The sequence below is a fragment of the Ranitomeya imitator genome, chromosome 1, assembly GCF_032444005.1.
Source record: "Ranitomeya imitator isolate aRanImi1 chromosome 1, aRanImi1.pri, whole genome shotgun sequence".
Taxonomy (NCBI): Eukaryota; Metazoa; Chordata; class Amphibia; order Anura; family Dendrobatidae; genus Ranitomeya; species Ranitomeya imitator.
This window is the reverse complement of record NC_091282.1, coordinates 666,777,126-666,801,496: the sequence shown is the minus strand read 5'-3', so window position 1 is coordinate 666,801,496 and position 24,371 is coordinate 666,777,126. Positions and strand designations below refer to the sequence as shown.

The 24,371-nt window shown below is 45.3% G+C and overlaps 1 protein-coding gene across 2 annotated transcripts in view; it reads left to right on the top strand.

The window, feature by feature from the left end:
- NUSAP1 (nucleolar and spindle associated protein 1) overlaps window positions 1–24,371 on the top strand; it is a 129,347-nt gene that overhangs the window by 27,840 nt on the left and 77,136 nt on the right. For both annotated transcript variants that reach the window (XM_069729299.1, XM_069729289.1), the window contains exons 5-7: window positions 15,585–15,677; window positions 15,758–15,870; window positions 18,580–18,627. In XM_069729299.1, coding sequence (XP_069585400.1) covers window positions 15,585–15,677; window positions 15,758–15,870; window positions 18,580–18,627 — 254 coding nt within the window. The remainder of the gene's footprint in view (window positions 1–15,584; window positions 15,678–15,757; window positions 15,871–18,579; window positions 18,628–24,371) is intronic.

Here is a 24,371-nt window from a genome sequence, read left to right as displayed (position 1 = left end):
TATCAAGTTCAGGAGCACAGATCGATCAAAAACCTGATATTGCTCAAATCCTAGAGTTTTTACAGAAGGGCCTAGAGTTAGGCTTAGCCACCAGCACCCTTAGAGTTCAGGTTTCAGCTCTAGGGGCACTATATAATTCCAACATAGCCAATAATCACTGGATAACAAGGTTTTTCAAAGCGGTCACCAGATCCAGGCCGGTTATTAAACAGAGAATAGTTCCATGGGACCTAAATCTTGTGCTCTCGGCTCTAACACAAGCTCCGTTCGAGCCCATTGACTCTGTCCCGATCAAGATCCTGTCGGTCAAAACAGCCCTCTTAGTTGCCCTTACATCGGCAAGAAGGGTTAGTGATCTTCAGGCATTATCCAGGCAGCGCCCATATATGCAATTTTTGGAAGATAGAGTGGTGATGAGACCTGACCCTCTTTATCTTCCAAAGGTTGCCTCAAAATTTCATAGATCCCAGGAGGTGATCCTACCTTCATTTTGTCCTAATCCCTCTAACAATAAGGAGCAGAGATTTCATTGTTTGGACGTACGTAGGTGCCTTCTCAAATACATTTCAGTAACAGACACCTGGAAAAAAGACCACGCTTTATTTTTATCCTACCAGGGGGTTAGGAAGGGACTTAAAGTATCAAAAAATACCCTAGCCAGATGGATTAGGGAGGCGATATCTCTTGCTTATACCGCAGGTGGCGTGGAAATCCCAGAAGGTATAAAGGCTCACTCTACTCGTGCGGTGGCCACATCCTGGGCTGAGAGAGCAGAAGTATCGATTGAGGACATCTGTAAGGCGGCCACATGGTCTTCTCCATCCACCTTTCTTAGACACTATAGATTAGATCTAGGTGGCTCCTCCGACCTCACGTTTGGGAGAAGGGTGCTGGAAACTATTATCCCTCCCTAGTCACCTTTTCACTTCTCTGAAAGTCTCTCGTTGTGCTGTCATGGCGACTGAATAAATACGTACGCTACTCAACTGGTAGCAGTGTTTTTTCAGGAGCCATGACAGCACCCTTATATTCCCTACCCTCTTTGTTTATGGGTTTAACACTTCCTTTAGAGAAATTCCTAAGTTTATTCACTGGGTGAATTGTACCATATATTAATATTGTTTATGTGCTACTAACCTAGAAGGTCCTTTCATACTCTGTAAACCAACTGGCGGGGGAGTGAGGTGCCGCCCTTTTATGTCTGAGGTTTCCTGTCCCTGAAGGGCGGATCCCCTCTCTCGTTGTGCTGTCATGGCTCCTGAAAAAACACTGCTACCAGTTGAGTAGCGTACGTATTTTGGTTTCTTACCGTAAAATCTGTTTCTTGGAGCCTCCATTGGGGGACACAGCTCCCTCCCAATGTTTCTCCGTTTCTGTTGTTCTATGTTCTATGACTGTTCTCACGTTTACAGTCCTCAAGTTTGTGGTTATGGGTATTCAACCTTATTTATCTCCTACTGCTTTCTCACGAACTGAAGAGTATAATGCCAGTCGGTGGGGTGTACACTGCAGAGGAGGAGCTAACTTTTTTATTTGCATAGTGTCAGCCTCCTAGTGGCAGCAGCATACACCCATGGTTCCTGTGTCCCCCAATGGAGGCTCCAAGAAACAGATTTTACGGTAAGCAACCAAAAATCCTGTTTTTTCATTCCACATATATGTATAAGGGCATGTCTTTTTTGAAGAACTAGTGGTACTTTAAATGGCATCATTCATTTTTGTCAGGTAATGCACTAGGAAAAAAAATCCCAAGTGCATCAAAATTGCCAATAAACTGCAATTACAGATTTCAATTTTTTTTTTTTATTTGCCATGTTCACTGTATGTTAAAACTGACTGGTCAGTATGATTCTCCAGGTCAGTACGAGTATGCAGATACCAAACAAGATTACCGTATATTGTTTTACAAATGGCATAAATGTTTTTTTGTGTACTCGCCGTAAAATCCTTTTCTCCAAGCCAATCTTTGGGGGACACAGGACCATGGGTGTTATGCTGCTGCCACTAGGAGGACACTAAGTTAACATAGAAACATTAAGGCTATATGCACACGTTCAGGATTTCTTGCAGAAATTTCCTGTGCAAGAAATTTTCTGCAAGAAATCCGCATGTGTTTTTACCGCGATTTTACCACTTTTTCTGGTGCTTTTTTTTTTTTTTTTTTTTTTTTGCATTTTACTGTAGTAAAATGGTAACATCAGGCTTTTAATCTTTTTATTCTAATACAATAGTCAAGCCATTTAGATAGAACATAAAATATATTTATTGGAATACAACTTTAGAACAAAAAAAAAACTTTGCATATTTACAATGTATTTATTCACTCTGCAGTAAGTGGGGGGGAAAAAGTTTTCAACAAAAATGTACTGAATATTTGTGCAGTCTATGAATTTGTTCTGAGAAATAGTATTGCCTCCATCAGATGCTCCTTCATAGTTGACCTCAAATCCGACCTACCCGTATATATTCGAGTATAAGCCGAGATTTTCAGCCCCAAAAAATGGTCTGAAAGTGCCCTTCACGAGTCATGGTCGGCGGGTGAGGGGGAGTGACGACTGTCAAATATTCACCTGCTCCTGACGCGGTCCCTGCATGTCCCACGGTCTCTGGGCGCGGCAGCTTCTTCCCTGTTCAGCGGTCACTGGTACCGCTCATTAATGGGGTTGTCCACTACTTTCAATTAACCCCCCCAATGTATCCCCCCGGGGCTCCTAATGAATTTTCTAAATACCTTATGTTGCCGTTTTCACCTGTGAGCAGTGCTATGCCGGTGGCTGAGTCCGGGTGACGTGACCTCCAGGCTGCAGCCGCCGCTAATTTCTACCGATGTCACGTCAATTTCCAGACTCGGGAAATTGAAGTGACGTCATGAGCAGGCGTGACCCAGCCTCCACAGACAGCGGTCACTCATCAAGAGTGACGGGGCTGCGGGCGGTGCTGGGGTCTGAGGGCCATGCTGATATGCTGGGATGTGCGGCCGCTGCAGCGGGGGTCTGCGCGGTGGGTCTGCGGAAGGTGCGGGCTTGGCAGTGGGGTCTGTGGGGCTGTGCGGTGGGTCTGCGGGGCTGTGCGGTGGGTCTGCTTCGGACGGTGGGGGGGGGGGGGGGGGTGTAAGTCATTGCTGTGTGTGTCTGTGTGCAGGCATCGTCCGATGGGACTACAAGTCCCATCGGGCTATGCCTGCTACAGTGACATTCAGTGACACATTAGCCAATGAGGGGACAGTAGTAGTCACATCATCCGGCTAATATGTTGAATGCAAAAAAAACCCCACAAACATACATTAGACACATACAGTACATACACCATGCGCCATGCTGCGTACGACGTGCGCCATGCCGCGTACGACGTGCGCCAGGCCGCGTACGACATACATTCAGCATACATATAGACATACAGTACATATTACAGAGTACATACTCACCATCACCTTGATCCCCAAAGCCAGTGTCACCTGTAAAAAATATTAAAATAACAAACAAACACTATACTCCCTGATCCGCAGAAATCCAATTAAAACGAGTGTCCCACGACGATCTCCCGTGGAGAGCATCAGCTGAGGTGACCACTCTCCAGTGGCCCCGGGAATACAATGATGGAAGGTATCCTTACACAATGTATTCCCCCACAATGTATTACTACGCCCCTGTGAAAAAATAGTCCCTAGTCTCACTTCTGGCACTGCTGTGTGGGAAAATTCTCACACAGCTTTGTCATAAAGTGAGACCCTAAACTGACGTAACCTCAGTGATACACAGCAGGAGCCATTGTCACCTGTCAGTGTGTCACTGTAGGTCCTATAGATCAGCAGTGACATCACACGATGTCACTGTTCTATAGGGGAGATCGTCGTGGGACACTCGTTATTAATTGGACTATGGCGGAAAGTGAGTATACGATTTATTTTTATTTTTTTGCAGGCGATCGAGTATGGTAAGTATGGTTAAATTAAGAATATTAAAATACTTTTTTCTGGCTGTGTCTTTATTATTATTATTTTTTTTTTTTACCCTTTCACTACTATAGGATTAATAATGGATAGGCGTCTTATTGACGCCTCTCCATTATTAACCGGGCTTAATGTCACCTTACAATAGCAAGGTGACATTATCCCCTTATTACCCCATATCCCACCGCTATACGGGAGTGGGAAGAGAGGGGCTAAGTGCCGGAATTGGTGCATCTTACAGATGTGCCATTTCTCGGGCTGCTGCGGGCTGGTATTTGTAGCCAGGGGGGGCCAATATCCATGGCCCCTCTCTAGGCTATAAAATATAGGGGGACCCCACGTCATTATTTTTTTTTCTTCAGGGGTGGGGGGGTCCCCCTATTTTACTAGCCATTAAAGGCTATGCAGACAGTTGCGGGCTGATATTCATAGCCATGGGTATTAACCCCTTCACCCCCGGAGCTTTTTCCGCTTTTTCATTTTCGTTTTTTGCTCCCCTCATTCCCAGAGCCATAACTTTTTTGTTTTTCCGTCAATATGGCCATGTGAGGGCTTATTTTTTGCGGGACGAGATGTACTTTTGAAAGATACCATTGATTTTACCATGCCATGTAACAGAAAACGGGAAAAAAATTCCAAGTGTGATGAAATTGCAAAAAAAGTGCAATCTCACACTTGTTTTTTGTTTGGCTTTTTTGCTATGTTCACTAAATGCTAAAACTAACCTGCCATTATGATTCTCCAGGTCATTACGAGTTCATAGACACCAAACATGTCTAGGTTATTTTTTATCTAAGTGGTGAAAAAAAAATTCCAAATTTTGCTAAAAAAAAAAAAAAATGCGCGATTTTCCGATACCCGTAGCGTCTCCAATTTTCGTGATCTGGGGTCAGGTGAGGGCTTATTTTTTGCGTGCCGAGCTGGCGTTTTTAATGATACCATTTTGGTGTAGATACGTTCTTTTGATCGCCCGTTATTGCATTTTAATGCAATGTCGCGGCGACCAAAAAAACGTTATTTTGGCGTTTTGATTTTTTTTCTCGCTACGTCATTTAGCGGTCAGGTTAATCCTTTGTTTTTATTGATAGATCAGGCGATTCTGAACGCGGCGATACCAAATATGTGTATGTTTGATTTTTTTTTTTAATTGTTTTATTTTGATTGGGGCGAAAGGGGGGTGATTTGAACTTTTATATATTTTTTATTTTTTTTATATTTTTAATCACTTTTTTTTTTAAATTTTGGCATGCTTCAATAGCCTCCACAGGAGGCTAGAAGCATGCATAACTCGATCGGCTCTGCTACATAGAGGTGAAGTACAGATCACCTCTATGTAGCAGAAATGCAGGGTTGCTTTGAACGCCGACCACAGGGTGGTGCTCAAAGCAATCGGCCATCAACAACCATAGAGGTCTCAAGGAGACCTCTGGTTGTTATGGCAATGCACTGCTGACCCCCGATCATGTGACGGGTGCCGCAGTGCGAGCACTTCCGGCCGCGCGGCCGGGAGCGCTAGTTAAATGCCGCTGTCAGCGCTTGACTGCGGCATTTAACTAGTTAATGGGCGCGGGCGGATCGCGATTCCGCTCGCGCTCATTGCGCGCACATGTCAGCTGTACAAAACAGCTGACATGTCGCGGCTTTGAGGTGGGCTCACCGCCGGAGCCCACCTCAAAGCAGGGGATCTGCCAGCTGACGTACTATTCCGTCAGCTGGCAGAAAGGGGTTAACCCCTTCCCAGTCTACAAATATTGGCCATCGGCTTTCCCCCTCTGGCGCAGAAAATTGCGAGGGAGCCCACGCCATTTTTTTTTCCTAACTTAAACATACTGTTCATTAAGCCCTTTCTGCCAGTTGACGGAATAGTACGTCAGCTGGCAGTATTCCCCGCTTTGAGGTGGACTACGGGTATCGGAAAATGGCTCAATTATTTTATTTTTTGCAAATTTTTTTCACCACTTAAATAAAAAATAACCTAGACGTGTTTGGTGTCTATGAACTCGTAATCACCTGGAGAATCATAATGGCAGGTCAGTTTTAGGCTGTTTGCACACATTGCAGATTTGGGTGCAGAATTTTCTGCGCAAAATTTGCATCTCCTGGCAGAAAACGCAGCTGCATCTTTGATGCATTTTTGAGCGTTTTTGGCACGGTTTTGATGCGTTTTTTATGCAGTTTTTGGTGCAGTTTTAAATTTTTGTGCATTTTTTTGCGTGGTTTTTCTGCAGTTTTTGCGCGGTTTTGATTCCGCTTTTGGTGCAGTTTTGATGCGTTTTTGCATGGTTTTGATGCGTTTTTTATGCAGTTTTTTTATGCTTTTTGTAGGTGTTTTTAAAAGCAAAATAAAGCTGTTTTGAACAAAACAAAAAAAAAAGATTTGTGATGTCATTATTGTGCAACATCCTCTTTTCTCTATCGCCTCTCATTGGGGGACACATGAACCATGGGTGTATGCTGCTTCCACTAGGAGTCTGACGCTATGCAAATAAGTTAGCTCCTCCTCTGCAGTGTACACCCCACCGACAAGAAGTAGGATATTCAGTTTAGCTTAGTGTTAGTAGGAGATGGACATGGGTCTTTCATTAGACCCTTATGTACCTCAATGTGCCTATGTCCTTTTCTCTGCCTTCCCTTTTGGTTTTCTGTCAAGCAGGACTGGATTCGGGCTTCGCTCTTCGTTCCCTAAAGGGCCAGGTTTCTGCGCTCTTCTTCCCTTTCAGAAGACGTTTTCATCTCAGCCACAGGTTAAGACCTTCCTTCAAGGAGTAACCCACGCTGTCCCTCCGTACCGGGCCTCTGTGGATTCATGGAATTTAAAGCTTGTGCTGGATGTTCTGAGGGGTTCCCCCCTTAGAACTGACAGGGAAACTCCCTGAGAGGCTCAATCTCAGAAGGTGGCTTTTCTTGTGGCCTTCACTTCGATCCACCGCGTATCCGAGTTGGCGGCCATTTCTTGCCGATCTCCTTTCTTGGTTATCCAACAGGACAAGGTGGTCCTCAGGTCTCCGCCTTCCTTCCTTCCCAACGTGGTTTTCACCTTCCACCTCAACGAGGACATCGTTCTACCTTCCTTTTGTCCAGCTCCGACTCATCCTCTGGAGCGATCGTTGGACAGGCTGGACCTCGTCAGGGCAGTGAGGATCTCCCTGGCTAGCACGGCCGATTTCCAAAAGACGGATTCTCTTTTCGCCATCCTTGATGGCACGCGTAGAGGCCTGCCGGCTTCCAAGGCGACTATTGCTCGCTGGATCAGAACGGCAATTTTGGAGGCTTACCGGGTCAAGAACAGAGTGCCCCCTCCTGGGATAAAGGCTCACTCTACCCGGGCAGTCGGCGCTTCCTGTGCGGTACGCCACAGGGCTTTGTTTTGCAAAGGGCAACCTGGTCTTCCATCCACATGTTCGCCAAATTTTACAAGGTCCATACCTATGCTTCTGCATGTAGAAAAGCCGTGGAGACACAATCACGTGTTTCTCAACGCAAGCAATAAATAGCCAGGTCTTTCACCGGGAAGGAACAACCACGGGAAGGGCAGCATCCAAAAAGGAAAATCACCTATGCCAAAACATGGTATCCATCCACAGACAGCTGTTTCGGGGTATTTGCCCCTCATCAGTGTGGAGTAGGAAACTGGCTATTAGGAGCAGTGCCTAGTAAAAGGACTATAAACATAAAGATGAATGACCTCGGGGAGATCAAAACATCCAACACCGCGGAGACACCATCACGTGTTTCTCAACGCAGTGATCCAGAACCCTGCTCCCATCCCTTATGGGAAATATGCAAATGCATGTAGAAAAGCCGCGGAGACACCATTACGTGTTTCTCAACACAAGCAATAAACACGTGATGGTGTCTCAGCGGCTTTTCTACATGCATTTCCATATTTCCCATAAGGGATGGGAGCAGTGTTCTGGATCACTGCGTTGAGAAACACGTGATGGTGTCTCTGCGGTGTTGGATGTTTTGATCTCCCTGAGGTCATTCATCCTTCTGTGTATAGTCCAAATACCCCGAAACAGCGGTCTGTGGATGGATACCATGTTTTGGCATAGGTGGTTTTCCTTTTTGGATGCTGCCCATCCCGTGGTTGTTCCTTCCCGGTGAAAGACCTGGCTATTTATTGCTTGCGTTAAGAAACACGTGATTGTGTCTCTGCGGCTTTTTTACATGCATCCTGATGGAGATGGCATTTGTTGCTGCCTGTGCACCACAGTTGGCCGCATCTAGAGAAGTTCTTGCTACGAAATCTCTGGCCTGAGACTGACTAGCGAGGCTTGCTGCCTCTGGGGGAAGATCACTATCCTGAATGGCTGCAGTTAAATTCTCTGCCCAAGCGACTATAGCTTTAGCCACCCAGTTCGCGGAAAAGGATGGAAAGAGCGCTGCTCCAGAGGCCTCAGACTGACCGAGCAAGGTTGTCAATTTGATGGTCAGTGGGATTTTTGACCCAAGGAACTATCAGACAAGGATAGGAGCGTTTTGGATGCAAGACGTGATAAAGGGAAGAAGGAGACTGCTCCTAAGTTAAGGAAGGATTGGCTACAAAGGGATAGAAATAAGAAGGGGTTAAGCTCTGCTTACCCAGGTTCTGCTCTTGTGTCCCCAGGGAAGGTGTCGGTGTCCTCACTCCCCCCAGCGCTTCTGTCAGCGCTGCTGTTTTTGCCACTGCTGTCAGTAAGCAGGCTCTAGTATTCCCTCTGAGGTGCAGAAAGGGCGCCCCTCGTTTAGGACGAGAAGCGCTAGAAGTGTGGGTGGTGGCTGCGATGGGCGGAGCCATACAAGACTCTGCCTAGGCTGGCTAGAAGCCGGGGACTAAATTTTATGAAGCCTATCGGAAATGGGCGGGGGCGCAAACCAATAGTCCAAAAAGTGGTGTAGAAAACAAAACACACAACACCGCTGGACACTGTGACACCGCTCCCCCCAGGGGCCAGGACCCCCTCTCTGCGTCCAGATGGTGCCAGCCACAGTCATACTCAGAGGTGATGTAGCAGATATGGAGCTGCGGTGTTGCGCGAATTTTTGCCTGTAGGACATTATTGCAAGAGAGCTTGGCTGAGTAGATTACACAAGAAGGAAAACACACAGCAAGTCAGCAGGATCTAGGAGCAACATGGCAGATGTGACAACCTACATGGTGAGCTGCAGCATGTGCTACATGTTCACAGATCGACCAGAAGAAGAATCCAATTTCACCTGTCAGAAGTGTAGACTAGTGGCCCTTTTAGAAGAAAAGGTGCGGGGTCTGGAAGAAAGAATAGCAACTTTGAAACTCATCAAAGAGAATGAAGACTTTCTAGACAGAACAGAAGCATCTCTACTGGTCACAGAAGGTGCAAAAAGTGTCAGAGAACCTCCAAAAGCAGATGAGTGGAAGCATGTGACCAAAAGAAGCAAGAAGACCATGGAGAAATCACCAACCACACAACTGAAGAACCGATATCAAATCTTTGTAGAGGATGAAGATGGCACACCTAAGAATGAAGCAATACCAGCAAGCAAAAAAGAAAAGGGCACACAGCAACAAGTGACAGCAAAAAGTACAGCCAAGAAGCAACGAAGAGTGGTGGTGGTGGGAGACTCACTACTGAGAGGCACCGAAGCAGCCATCTGCAGACCGGACATAACTGCAAGAGAAGTATGCTGCCTTCCAGGTGCGATGATCAAGGATGTGACCGATAGGATACCAAAGCTCTTCAGCTCCAAGGACGTCCACCCATTTCTTCTGATACATGTTGGCACCAATGACACGGCAAGGAAGGACCTACCGACACTCTGCAAGGACTTTGAAGAGTTGGGGAAGAAAGTAAAGGAACTGGATGCACAGGTAGTTTTTTCTTCTATCCTTCCAGTAGACGGGCATGGCACCAGGAGATGGAACAGGATCCTTGATGCAAACAACTGGCTAAGACGATGGTGCAGACAACAAGGATTTGGATTCCTGGACCACGGTGTGAATTACTGGTATGATGGACTCCTCGCCAGAGACGGATTACACCTCAACAAACCTGGGAAACACACATTCGCCAGAAGACTCGCTACACTCATCAGGAGGGCGTTAAACTAGAAGAAGAGGGGACGGGAAGAAAAACATTAGACTCGAACAAAGACGACCCAGGAAAACATACTCAGAAGGGAGGTAAGAACATTTCTAAAACAATCCACAGTGAGGAGATTGGAACAAAACAAAATCCTCTAAACTGCATGCTCGCAAACGCCAGAAGCCTGACAAACAAGATGGAAGAACTAGAAGCAGAAATATCTACAGGTAACTTTGACATAGTGGGAATAACCGAGACATGGTTAGATGAAAGCTATGACTGGGCAGTTAACTTACAGGGTTACAGTCTGTTTAGAAAGGATCGTAAAAATCGGAGAGGAGGAGGGGTTTGTCTCTATGTAAAGTCTTGTCTAAAGTCCACTTTAAGGGAGGATATTAGCGAAGGGAATGAGGATGTCGAGTCCATATGGGTTGAAATTCATGGAGGGAAAAATGGTAACAAAATTCTCATTGGGGTCTGTTACAAACCCCCAAATATAACAGAAAGCATGGAAAGTCTACTTCTAAAGCAGATAGATGAAGCTGCAACCCATAATGAGGTCCTGGTTATGGGGGACTTTAACTACCGGATATTAACTGGGAAACAGAAACCTGTGAAACCCATAAAGGCAACAGGTTTCTGCTAATAACCAAGAAAAATTATCTTTCACAATTGGTGCAGAATCCAACCAGAGGAGCAGCACTTTTAGACCTAATACTATCTAATAGACCTGACAGAATAACAAATCTGCAGGTGGTTGGGCATTTAGGAAATAGCGACCACAATATTGTGCAGTTTCACCTGTCTTTCACTAGGGGGACTTGTCAGGGAGTCACAAAAACATTGAACTTTAGGAAGGCAAAGTTTGAACAGCTTAGAGATGCCCTTAATCTGGTAGACTGGGACAATATCCTCAGAAATGAGAATACAGATAATAAATGGGAAATGTTTAAGAACATCCTAAATAGGCAGTGTAAGCGGTTTATACCTTGTGGGAATAAAAGGACTAGAAATAGGAAAAACCCAATGTGGCTAAACAAAGAAGTAAGACAGGCAATTAACAGTAAAAAGAAAGCATTTGCACTACTAAAGCAGGATGGCACCATTGAAGCGCTAAAAAACTATAGGGAGAAAAATACTTTATCTAAAAAACTAATTAAAGCTGCCAAAAAGGAAACAGAGAAGCACATTGCTAAGGAGAGTAAAACTAATCCCAAACTGTTCTTCAACTATATCAATAGTAAAAGAATAAAAACTGAAAATGTAGGCCCCTTAAAAAATAGTGAGGAAAGAATGGTTGTAGATGACGAGGAAAAAGCTAACATATTAAACACCTTCTTCTCCACGGTATTCACGGTGGAAAATGAAATGCTAGGTGAAATCCCAAGAAACAATGAAAACCCTATATTAAGGGTCACCAATCTAACCCAAGAAGAGGTGCGAAACCGGCTAAATAAGATTAAAATAGATAAATCTCCGGGTCCGGATGGCATACACCGACGAGTACTAAGAGAACTAAGTAATGTAATAGATAAACCATTATTTCTTATTTTTAGTGACTCTATAGCGACAGGGTCTGTTCCGCAGGACTGGCGCATAGCAAATGTGGTGCCAATATTCAAAAAGGGCTCTAAAAGTGAACCTGGAAATTATAGGCCAGTAAGTCTAACCTCTATTGTTGGTAAAATATTTGAAGGGTTTCTGAGGGATGTTATTCTGGATTATCTCAATGAGAATAACTGTTTAACTCCATATCAGCATGGGTTTATGAGAAATCGCTCCTGTCAAAACAATCTAATCAGTTTTTATGAAGAGGTAAGCTATAGACTGGACCACGGTGAGTCATTGGACGTGGTATATCTCGATTTTTCCAAAGCGTTTGATACCGTGCCGCACAAGAGGTTGGTACACAAAATGAGAATGCTTGGTCTGGGGGAAAATGTGTGTAAATGGGTTAGTAACTGGCTTAGTGATAGAAAGCAGAGGGTGGTTATAAATGGTATAGTCTCTAACTGGGTCGCTGTGACCAGTGGGGTACCGCAGGGGTCAGTATTGGGACCTGTTCTCTTCAACATATTCATTAATGATCTGGTAGAAGGTTTACACAGTAAAATATCGATATTTGCAGATGATACAAAACTATGTAAAGCAGTTAATACAAGAGAAGATAGTATTCTGCTACAGATGGATCTGGATAAGTTGGAAACTTGGGCTGAAAGGTGGCAGATGAGGTTTAACAATGATAAATGTAAGGTTATACACATGGGAAGAGGGAATCAATATCACCATTACACACTGAACGGGAAACCACTGGGTAAATCTGACAGGGAGAAGGACTTGGGGATCCTAGTTAATGATAAACTTACCTGGAGCAGCCAGTGCCAGGCAGCAGCTGCCAAGGCAAACAGGATCATGGGGTGCATTAAAAGAGGTCTGGATACACATGATGAGAGCATTATACTGCCTCTGTACAAATCCCTAGTTAGACCGCACATGGAGTACTGTGTCCAGTTTTGGGCACCGGTGCTCAGGAAGGATATAATGGAACTAGAGAGAGTACAAAGGAGGGCAACAAAATTAATAAAGGGGATGGGAGAACTACAATACCCAGATAGATTAGCGAAATTAGGATTATTTAGTCTAGAAAAAAGACGACTGAGGGGCGATCTAATAACCATGTATAAGTATATAAGGGGACAATACAAATATCTCGCTGAGGATCTGTTTATACCAAGGAAGGTGACGGGCACAAGGGGGCATTCTTTGCGTCTGGAGGAGAGAAGGTTTTTCCACCAACATAGAAGAGGATTCTTTACTGTTAGGGCAGTGAGAATCTGGAATTGCTTGCCTGAGGAGGTGGTGATGGCGAACTCAGTCGAGGGGTTCAAGAGAGGCCTGGATGTCTTCCTGGAGCAGAACAATATTGTATCATACAATTATTAGGTTCTGTAGAAGGACGTAGATCTGGGTATTTATTATGATGGAATATAGGCTGAACTGGATGGACAAATGTCTTTTTTCGGCCTTACTAACTATGTTACTATGTTACTATGGTCATGGAACTCCCCCCTCCTTCCATCATCCGCTTTTAATCAGTGGTGATGAAGTGGGGGCTGCACGGACGCCATGGTGGCGGGCCTCTGTATATTCATGGAACAGGGCAGATTTTCCGGCTATAGACCTGGCTCCAGGAGAGGATACATAGAGGCGAATCTATGTGCTTGCCTGTTGCTGACGTGGGGAGATCGGGACCGTGAAGGAACAGTCACCCCTAAAGTGAGCTCAGGCATGGCTTCCAGTCGTCGCAGGAGAGGGTACGGGGAGGTGACACTCTGCGTTCTCACCTGTTGATGATTCGAGGAGATTGGAACTTTGAAAGGTTCCGTCGCCCCTTCACTTACTTAAAAAATAAAAATGTACAGAAAAATTAAAGTAAAATAAAAATGAGGGAGCTGAAAACCAGACCCAAGTGCCTCCTACAGACACTAAGCAAGAACCGGTTAAATTAGAGCCAGCAGGAGGGTGTATACTGCAGAGGAGTTTTTTGTGTTCACTTAGTGTCCTCCTAGTAGCAGCAGCATACACCCATGGTCCTGTGTCCCCAATGAGGCGTTGGAGAAATCAGAAATTTATAAGGAGAATTTATGCTTGTCGCCATTTTCCGAGACCCTTCACGTTTTCATTTTTCGGGATGTGGGGCTGCATGATGGCTTATTTTTGCTCCCTGAGCTGAAGTTTCTACTGATATAATTTTGGGATAGATATTATGTTTTGATCACCTTTTATTGCACTGTTCTGGCTGCCAAAAAAGCATTATTCTGGCTTTTTTTTTTTTTTGTATCTTCACACCGTGTACCAATCCGAATAATTTATTTTGTATTTTTATTGTACTTTTGTGAATGTGGTGATGTCAAATGTGTGTATTTTTTTTATTTTATTTTTTTTTTATTGCATTTTTTTGTTTCCGCCGCGTTTTTGCTGCAGCTTAAACGCATTCCCATTCAATCCTATGGGATTTCACAGTTGCTGTGCCCATGCTGTGGATTTTTCCGCTGCGGAATCGCATAGTGGTAAAATCCGCAGCATATTCATTATTTCTGCGGAATTGCAGCGATTGCGCCGCCATAAGATTGCATTGAAACGCTCACTTTACGCATGTGGCTATGCCCACCATGCATTAAGTGAGTGCTTCATGTGCGGATGGTACCCAGGGTCTGGAGGAGAGGAGACTCTCTGTAATAAAAAATAAATAAATAGGGATATACTTATCTTCTGATGGCCCCCGGAGTGCTCCCGACTCTCAGGAGTTCACACGGTGGCTTCTGTGACCAACTGGTCATTCACTTTTCCAAGTGATGCTTCAAAACGCTTGTGTTTTGCGGGAAAATGCTTTCGAATTCCACATGCGTTTTACCCGCGGTAGGGAGTTGTGGAAATTTCTGCAGCATTTCTGTAACGTGGGAACGTAGTCTACTTTTTTTTTTTTTTTTTTTTTTATAGGGCAAAAGGTTTGTGATTTGAACTTGTGTGGGTTTTTCATATTTTTAAACTCTTGTTTTTTTTTTTTTTTTTTCCTCTTTACTGTACTTGCTACTACTTTACTTGAAGCTGCAATCGTCCAATCGCTTGTGCTATACGGGCTGGCTTTCACAGGAGGATTGTAATGATGGGCATGGAGGTCTTCAACAGTCCCCCGCTGTCATATCAGTGCCCCACAGGCGCGCCGATGTGCGTGTGGAATGACATGCACCCCCCTGTCTGCGCATGTTAAATTACGCTGTTAGAGATATACAGTGTGATTTAACTGGTTAATAATTAAAGACTTTGCACACATCCACCTGCGGGTGTCAGAGGTACATGATGGATGACTAAATTATCTGTCATGTGCAGGGAAATATGTGGGCTCAGCTTGCGAGCCAGCATAAAAAGGCAGGGACATGAATTTTGACTGACAGGTACTTCCAAGGTTATGAATGGGTTAAGGGTGTTGATGTCTTTGATTTGATATGCTGTGAATGTTTGGTAGCGATACTATTGGTCATATATCTCTATTGAAAATGCGCAACAGTTGCCCTAATTTAGGATCAGTCCATTTTAAATTCTGTAATATTGTACAATAAAAAACCTGTTTAAAAGTGAACCTGTATTTTCTTACATGTCATAGTGCCGTATCAGTGGGCTTTTGCCTGCTTAGATCACCACTAAATTATCCTATCAAAGTTTCTTGATAGGATAATTTGGTAATTTGGGAGATACTACATATTTATTTGGCCTATTTTATGAGATATTTAGATCACCACTAGTCATTACATCACAGAGGCAACATTTTTATGCCCCTTTTGTCTTTGCTTGACCAAAGAAAACCAAGGAAAGCTGTGTAAAGTTGAAGGGGCTCAGCACTTTGCCTTGTATAAGCAAACCATGAGGATCTTGCCAGACGGCCCTCCTCTGTTTAAAGCTTCTCACATGACCAGTTTGTTGAAACCGTAGGTGCACTTTAAGGCATTTCTGAATTTGCTTACAACAAAAAAAATTACAAAAGGTAATTAAGAAAACATTGTATCTGAACCTACTGTCTTGTATTCTTGTAGGTAAAAGGAACCCCTCTGCTGGTAAGAAACGTCGCAGTAAGATTCTAAAGAGAGACTCTGTATCTAAGGCCGGATCAAAGCCCTCAACTCCCAGTAAGTCAAACTCAACACCAGAAGTTTTCTTTGCAAGACATGATTTACAGTATAAGACATTAATAGTAAATCGTGTGTAGATTTCAAGAGGATGCACGATGCACACTTCAAAAAGATGGAATCGATAGACAAATATCTGGAGAGGAAGCAAAAGCGTCTAGATGCAATAAGCAGCACCATTCAGGATGTAAAAGTAGGTACAATTGCCATACTTACATGCAATAGGCGTAGACGGCTGAAAATGTTGTATGACCGAGCACACTGTGACTATCGGTAAAAATGTTCATTCTCCCACAAATACTGTATTTGTTCCGCAATCTCCCCATCATATTCCCAATGAAAATATTAAAAGAGATTCAAGCAATGATTTTAAAATACATTTGGCAAGAGAGAAAACCCAGAGTCCAAGCGGACACGCTTTACATCCCTATGAGTAAGGGTGGCCTAGGGTGCCCCTCAGTGGTCCGGTACTACAGGGCCGCATTATTCGAACAGTTACGATTCATGTGGAATAATGATGATGATCGGCACTGGATAGCAATTGAAAAACATCTGATGAGAACCTCCAATGTCTCAGCTTTTTACCACGCACATCAAACTAAAGTTTCTAAGGCTACGTTCAGATTAGCGTTTCCCGACGCTGCGTCGGGAAACGCAGCGGCGATGCACGCGTCATGCGCCCCTATGTTTAACATAGGGGACGCATGCGTTTTTCTTGTTGCGTTTTCCGACACGTGCGTCGTTTTTGACGCTAGCGTCGGACGCAAGAAAATGCAACAAGTTGCATTTTTCTTGTGTCCGATTTTCGTCAAACGACGCACGCGTCGCAAAACGCAGCGTTTTTGCGTGCGTTTGCACGCGTTTTTTCGTGCGTTGCGTCGCCGACGCAGCGGCGCGCAACGCTAATCTGAACGTAGCCTAATAGAAACCTTAAAATGTCCCCAACAATAGACGCGGCTCTGGAGCTATGGAGAGTGTTGACTAATAAATTAGGCCTTATACAAACCGCATTCCTCAAAGCTCCTATAGAGACACTGGAACATTGTATCCCGGACCTCAAACTTAAAAATTGGAATTTACCCAAAACCACCTCAATTGGGAACTTGTATGAGGGGGAGGAATTATTGACCTTTTCATCATTGAGAGATAAATACAATGTTCCTCAAAGGGATTTTTACAAATACTTGCAGATCCGGCATTTCCTAACTGAAAGGAAAAAACAGATGCCTGCACCGCCATCTAAACTTTACTCTATGCTGATGAACCCGACATCACAGATTAGGGCGCTGTCCACAAGCTACGACTGTATGTTGGAGAATACCCTGCCCTCTCTAACTACATACCTGCAAAAGTGGGAAAAAGACCTAAACTGCACATTCACACCGGATCAGTGGAGGGCAGCCTTCTTAGTTATTGGAAGCCAATCTAAATGTACTAACCACATAGAAAACGCCAGGAAATTGTTATATCGGTGGTATTTCACTCCCAGTAGATTGTCTAGGATGTTCCGCAGTTCCCCAGACACGTGCTGGAGGTGTGGAGACCCCTGTGCAGACATGCTACATATATGGTGGAGTTGTGACAGAATTAGACGTCTGTGGGAAGCCGTAGATCATCTGATGATCCAGATTTGTGGTATACCGGTGACTCTTAATGCACAGCAGGCGTTACTCGCTATTGATTTGGACTCGTTTCCTTATGAGTTCCGTACAGTGATTGTACATATAATTGTAGCAACAAGAATCAAAATTGCTAGTTACTGGAAAAACTCCAAGTGCCCCTCACTGCCCGAGGTCGTATCACTGATCAACGAAAATTGCCTATCAGAAAAAATAATCGCTACATCTAATAATAATATAGCTCAATTTCAGAAAAAATGGAACAATTGGTTATCTTTCCGTTTAAATACCGTTCTTAAATAACTTTGCAGATTTGCATATAGAGAATGTGATTGGATAGTTATTGTAATGTCACCATTTCCCCTATCCTCTTCCCTTCCCTAATCCCCATAACGTTGTGTTAATTATTAAGAATTTAATGTCAATAAGATGTAATGCTTGACACAACTTGTAAATAAATAAAAATTTATGTTTCAAATAAAAAAAAAAAAGACAGAGCACACTGTGACTCTATCTACACCCTGTCGGTATACCCCAATCCCATATTGCTGGAGTTCGGACATAAGCTCTGTCAGAGCCACTAATGGGGTTTCTCTCTCATCTCTTTGGCAGCTGTATGGTTTGGTGGAGGAGCGATAATGCTGTTTGTTTTTCTGGGTTTGGCCTCTTGGTTCTAGTGGAGGGAAATCTTAATACTTCAGCACAAGATATTTTGTAGCTTCCAACTTTGAGGGATTAGTTTTGGGGAAGGCCCTTTTCTATGCTAATGACTGCAGGGCTGTGGAGTCGGTAAGCCAAACTTCCGACTCCTCAATTTCCCTGACTCAGACTCCATAATACTGCCTCACTACTGAGCATGTACATAAAGTGCAGCACATATTCATCTTATCTAAAAGCTGGGATCCTTAGATCAGGAACAGAACATACATTTATAGGAAATTTTGTTCCCAAATTATGAAAAAATGTACAGCACATCCTGCATTGTTCTACTGTACCCAAAGTATTATATGTAATAGGAGTCGGTCCATTTTATTCTGACTCCACCAAAATGGACACAGACTCTGACTCCAGTCCTGAATGGACCTTGTGCACTGCGCACAGTCACATCAACCTCATCCTTTGGGATGAATTAAAACTAAGATGAGCCTGGCCTCTCCTCTAACATCAGGGTCTAACACCTTCAAAATCTTGTAGGAAGTGACCTGAAAGGGACAGACTTCATATAAATGTCTATGGACTTTGAATGCAGAGTACAAGTGCTTTCTTTTTCTTCTGTTTTGCAGATGCTGACAAAGAACTCTAATCAGAAGACGCCAGGCAGCAATACTAAGGTAAAGGGGTGACCACATAGGATGCATATAGCTTTAGTTTAGATAATCATTCATACGTCCCATTGTGTCAAATGGCGGCACAAAGGGTACTACCATTAAAGCTACGTTATTGCATTTTAATGCAATGTGGCGGCGACCAGAGAAAAATCTAATCCTGGCATTTTGACTTTTCTCCTTATGCTATTTAGCGATCGGGTTAAAAAATATTTTTTTTATAGTTTGGGCGATTCTGAACACGGCGATACAAAATTGTGTTTTATCGCAGCACCAGCATATGGGGCGAATATCTCTATGGATCATCTTATGGGGCATAATTAATGTTTGTGCAGCTTCATATGGGACAAATATCTTTATGGAGCATCTTACGGGGCCATAATCTGCATTTGTGCAGCATTATATGGGGCATATATTAATATGGAGCGTTATATGGGGCCCATCATAAACTTTATGGAGCATTATATGGGGCTCCTGATTCAATATGGATATTCAAAAACACTTAACCTATTAATGTCTCAATTAATTTCTCCTTCGACTCATTGGGGGACACAGACCGTGGGTGTATGCTTCTGCCACTAGGAGGCTGACACGAAGTGATACAAAGAAAGTTCTCTCCTCCCCTGCAGTATACACCCTCCTGCTGGCTCTCAGCTAACCAGTTCTTGCTTAGTGTCCGTAGGAGGCATATGGACGGGTCTGCTATTCAGACCCAAAGCTCTTTATTATTTTTATTTTTACATTTTTTTTATTTTACTTTTTCCACGGACGAATGGGGCGACGGATCCTTTCAAGGTTCCAATCTCCCCGAACCATCAACAGGCGAGCACGGACAGTGTCGCCTCTCCGTATCCTCTCCTGCGATGTGGGATGCCAAGCCTGAGCTGATTTTTAGGGGCGACGGGCCCCTTCAAGGGCACCGATCTCCCCACACCTTTAACGGACGAGCACATGGATTGTCGCCTCCACGTACCCTCTTCCCCAGCCAGGCCTAATGCCAGACAACTGGCCCTGTCCACCCGGGGGCTTGAACTCAGTGGATGTACATAGGCCCCTCTCTATGGCGTCTGAGCAGCCCCCACTGTCCCACCACTGTGAAAGCGGATGGCACAAGGAGGCGGACGGTTCCTCTCCACCTCCCTAACAAAGGGATGGTGGATTGAGGTTTACACCTTTATCCCTGCACTGTCCACGCTGCAATACCTGACCTACAGCAGAACAATAGCGTGCGTGCGCTTTCATCAGCACTGAAACAGTCATCGCGGCGGCTCCATGTCGGGACGTGCACCAATAGTGAGTGGATCTAGTCAGCGGTGGGCTCTGCAGCAGGATATTCACATGCTGACAGGCAGCCTCAGCCTCTTCCCTATGGCCCACCACCCTGAGGTAACGCTCGGCCGGCTGCAAAAATTTAGCCCACGGCTTCGGCCGATGTGTAGGCCACATCCCAGAAGCCGCTCCCGCACTGGCGCGCTAAGGTGGCTCCGCCCGCTTTTCCGGTGCTTCTCGCCGGGCACGGGAACGCTCAATTTTTCTCGGCCACTACAACGCCCCTCATTTCTACCGCTGGTATCACCTACCGGCTGCAGAAATTTAGACCCCGGCTTGGGCCTATTCATGGAAGTCTTGAGGCTCCGCCCACATCGTGTCTGTGGCTCCGCCCCCGAATTGGCGCTTCTCGCTCTCTGCAAGATTTTATCTCCTCTGCAACTCCCGGTGGCCATCTTGGTCCACCCGGCCGGCTTACACAGGGGCGACGGTTTTTGCATTAAAGGGGCACATCGACTCTACATCAGTACCTGGGTAAGGAAGTACCTGACCAGTATTCCCTGGTCTTAAAGGCGCATGACCAGTATTCCCTGGTCTTAAAGGCGCATGACCAGTATTCCCTGGTCTTAAAGGCGCATGACCAGTATTCCTTGGTCTTAAAGGCGCATGACCAATATTCCCTGGTCTTAAGGGGCACATGATCAATCCGAAGCCGGTCACCCTAAATGAGAGCTGGAGCCCTCCGCCACTGATCCAGGTTATCCCGGAGTACCTAGTTCCCCTCAGTGGACTTTGTCACTGACTGCAATCCATGGTTTCTCTGACCAAGAGATTGAATCCCTCCGTGTACCCTCTGTGGCTCGGAGTGCCCGCAGGACCGATATACATGGTCCCTCTCCTACATGGGAGCCGTCGGCTAGCAGGGGCCGCAAGTATTCTAGAAACTACAGGCGTCTAGAAACGTACAGGCATCTAGAAAACGGAAGTTTTCATTTCCTGATCTCTCTCCCCAATAATTTTCTGAGAACAAGGCTCTGAATATAGATTGGATATTGTCTTAGGTCTGGACTTGCCATAGCTTCAGAAAAGGGACTCTCCTATTTATATCATCAACCAATCTCTGTACATTGACGAGGGTGTCCCTCATAAGGAGACTAAACTCCCTCATAGAGCATTTGCCATTCAGTCCTGATAAGCGATTCACTGGATAGAAGCCTCTACGTGGGATGCCATGCCAGGTCTGATTTTTAAGGGCGACGGGTCCTTTAAAGGGCACCGATCTCCCCACACCATCAACAGATGAGCACATGAAGTGTCGCCTCCATGTATCCTCTTCTGCATCCAGGCCTAACGCCAGACAACCTGCCATGTTCACCCGGGGACCTGAACTCCGTGGATGTACAGAGGCACCCTTTTTTGCGTCCGAGCACCCCCCTTTGCATCCCTACTATTTAGCAGATGATGCAAGGAGGACGATCCCTCTCCACTTCCTTGTTAAGAGGATGGTGGATCGAGGGTTCCTAATTTTCTGCTCTGCACTGTCAAAAGAGAGCGACGACAGCAAGAGACGGATTTTTCCAGACCTGCTGGATGCAGCCCCGCATTCTGCCACTTGGCAGATTAGCCGGGTAGAATCTCTTGTGGTATACCTACCAGCATCCCTGCCCAATGTATCATCAATTAAAAATTCCACGGACTGTCAGATAGCAAATCTGGTTCGTTCCGTCTTTCTGCTTCGGGTTCAGCGTTCTGCCCTTCCTTAGCTGCTGCATGGGTTGCTTGAGCAATGGTCTCCTGCATGGAGACCTTAACTACTTTGATGCACACCAGTAACCTCCCGAAGGGATTGTATGTTTCCTACAGACCCAACCAGCAGTGGAAGGGTTGTCCAGGACAGTCTAGATCTAAGGGATCTTGGTTCCAAAAAAGGGGAATGAAAAGTAAGACCGATCCTGGACCTCAAACTTCTAATAACCTTTGACAAGGTCCTCCTTCATCGGATGGAGTTCCTCCGCTCAGCCATTACTTCAACAGAAAAAGGTGGCGTTTCTGGCATCCATCGACATTCGGGATTCTTACCCTCACATTCCTATTTTTCCCCGTCTTCAAAAATTCCTTCACTTTTCCATTCGCGAACAGCATTTTCAAGTCACGACCTTGCCCTTCATCCTTGCTTCCACACCCAGAGTGTTTGCAAGGGTCATGGCGGTGGTCATGTTCTTCTTGCACCCTAGAAGCGTGGTCGTCCTGCCCTATTTGGTCGATTTTCTAGCCACTCTTCCAAGACTACGCTGAGTCGTCTATATCACTTGTGATACCCTCTCTCCTGGGTTGACAGCTAAACTTAGACAAGTTTTCCTCCTTTCCAGCCCAGCAGATCCTTTTTGAGGATGATCCTGCACACTCCCAGAAGGATGGTAATTCTCCTTCGAGACAAGGTCGTGGCCCTTCAACTGGGAGCTCGTGCACTTGATCACTCACCCCCTCATTTCATTCGATTTGCTAGGAGGGTTCTGAGGAAAAATGGTGACGACGATGGAAGCGGTTTCCTTTGCTCCGCTCGTTTTCAACAAGTCAATCAGGCTTTCAGAGGGTAACCTCTGAGCTCCTTCCTCATTCAGGGCCTTTCTCCCTGATCAATGGTCATTAGTGACTACCAATGCCAGTCTTCTTCTCCCGATCAATGCTCTAGGGATCCGAACGGTACGGCTAATCCTACAGCAGGTCCACTGCCTTCTGGTGGGTCACCCCATCCGAATTCGATTGGATAATGCCATGGCTGTGCCATACGTCTATCATCTAGCAGGTACTCAGTCAGGCACCATGGCCAAGGTACCTCACATTCTCTCTTGGGCCGAGATCTATCATTCGGTGATCTCTGCAGTACACATCCCAGGAGTAGAACTCTGGGCGGCAGACATATTCAGCCGTCAGGGTTCCGCCTCAAGTGAGTGGGAACTTCACCCAGAAGTCTTCCATCAGATCTGCCTTCACTGGAGCACTCCAGATGTAGGTCGGATGGCGTCCAGACTGAATGCCAATATATTCGAGTTCATGGTTCAGCCTCGAGATCCAAGAGCCATCACAGTCCATGCTCTGATTCTTCCATGGTACCAATTTCCATAACCCCTCTTCCACTACTTCCGATATCTTTTTGGAAGCAGGAAGGGCCCCAGTGATGCTGGGAGATCCACACTGACCATGTCAAGATTTCTCGTTTGCGGAACTAGTATTTTTCCGTCTTATTCCAACAAAACTGCAAATAAGGACTTCTCGCAGGGAGTCTTCCCCTTTGCAATCTTGTCATCCTGATGAGTCTTCAGAGCTTACCGCTCTGTTCTTCCGGACTTTTTTCCTTATTACCATCAAGGCAGGGTTGTCCTTAGGCCATCCCCTTCCCTTGTTACCAAGGTAGTATTGTATTCCCACTGTTAGAGGGGCATCGTCCTTCCCTCATCCCTTTTGGCTCCAGTCCACAAAACGGGATGGGTTCCCCATAATCTGGACGAAGTGAGTGCTCCGAGTAGGTACGTATCGAGGATGGCGTCCTTCCGAAGGTTGAACACTTTTTATTTGTGCTTCCTGACGGTAAGAAGGTTTCCTGACGGTTACAGGAAGGGTTTAGCCGTTTCATCGGCCATGTTAGCCTGGTGGATTTGTTTCACCATCCAGGAATCCTTCCGTGCTAGATGTCAGTCTATCTCCCTGTCTATCGAGGGCTCTAGACACAAGACGTCGGCAAGCATGCCTACAAGCTTGCGGATTCGTCCAGTCTGCATGCATTCTTGAAGCATTACTTCCACAGATGTGAGTCTGGGCAGGTGGACTCTGCAGGCCGCGGTGGCGCACTTGTAAGTAGCTGTTACACAAAGCCTGAACTGATGTTGTCCCCACCCAGGGACTGCTTTGGGACGTCCCACGGTCTGTGTCTCCCAATGAGGCAGAGGAGAAATAGGGATTTTTGTGTACTCACCGTAAAATCCTTTTTTCCGAGCCATTCATTGGGACACACAGCTCCCACCCTTTTATTAGCTTGTGCTTGTTCTATAATTTGACATGCTATACGCTCATATATAATGTGACATGCTATACGCTCATGTTATTGATCTCCTACTGCTTTTGCACCGAACTGGTTAGCTGAGAGCCAGCAGGAAGCTAACTTTCTTTGTATCACTTAGTGTCAGCCTCCTAATGGCGGCAGCATACACCCACGGTCTGTGTCCCCCAATGAATGGCTCGGAGAAAAGTATTTTACGGTGAGTACACAAAAATCCCTATTTTACTTTTATCGGTATCTACCGTATTTTTTGGACTATAAGACGCACCGGACCATGAGACGCACCCCAAATTTGGGGTGAAAATTGCAGAAAAAAAGATTTTTTTATAACATGGGGGTCCGTCTTATTGTCCGAATTTACAGTATCTTATGGCGGTGGCAGAGCAGGGTCACAGGAGGCAAGGTGGGGTGATGCTGGGATGAG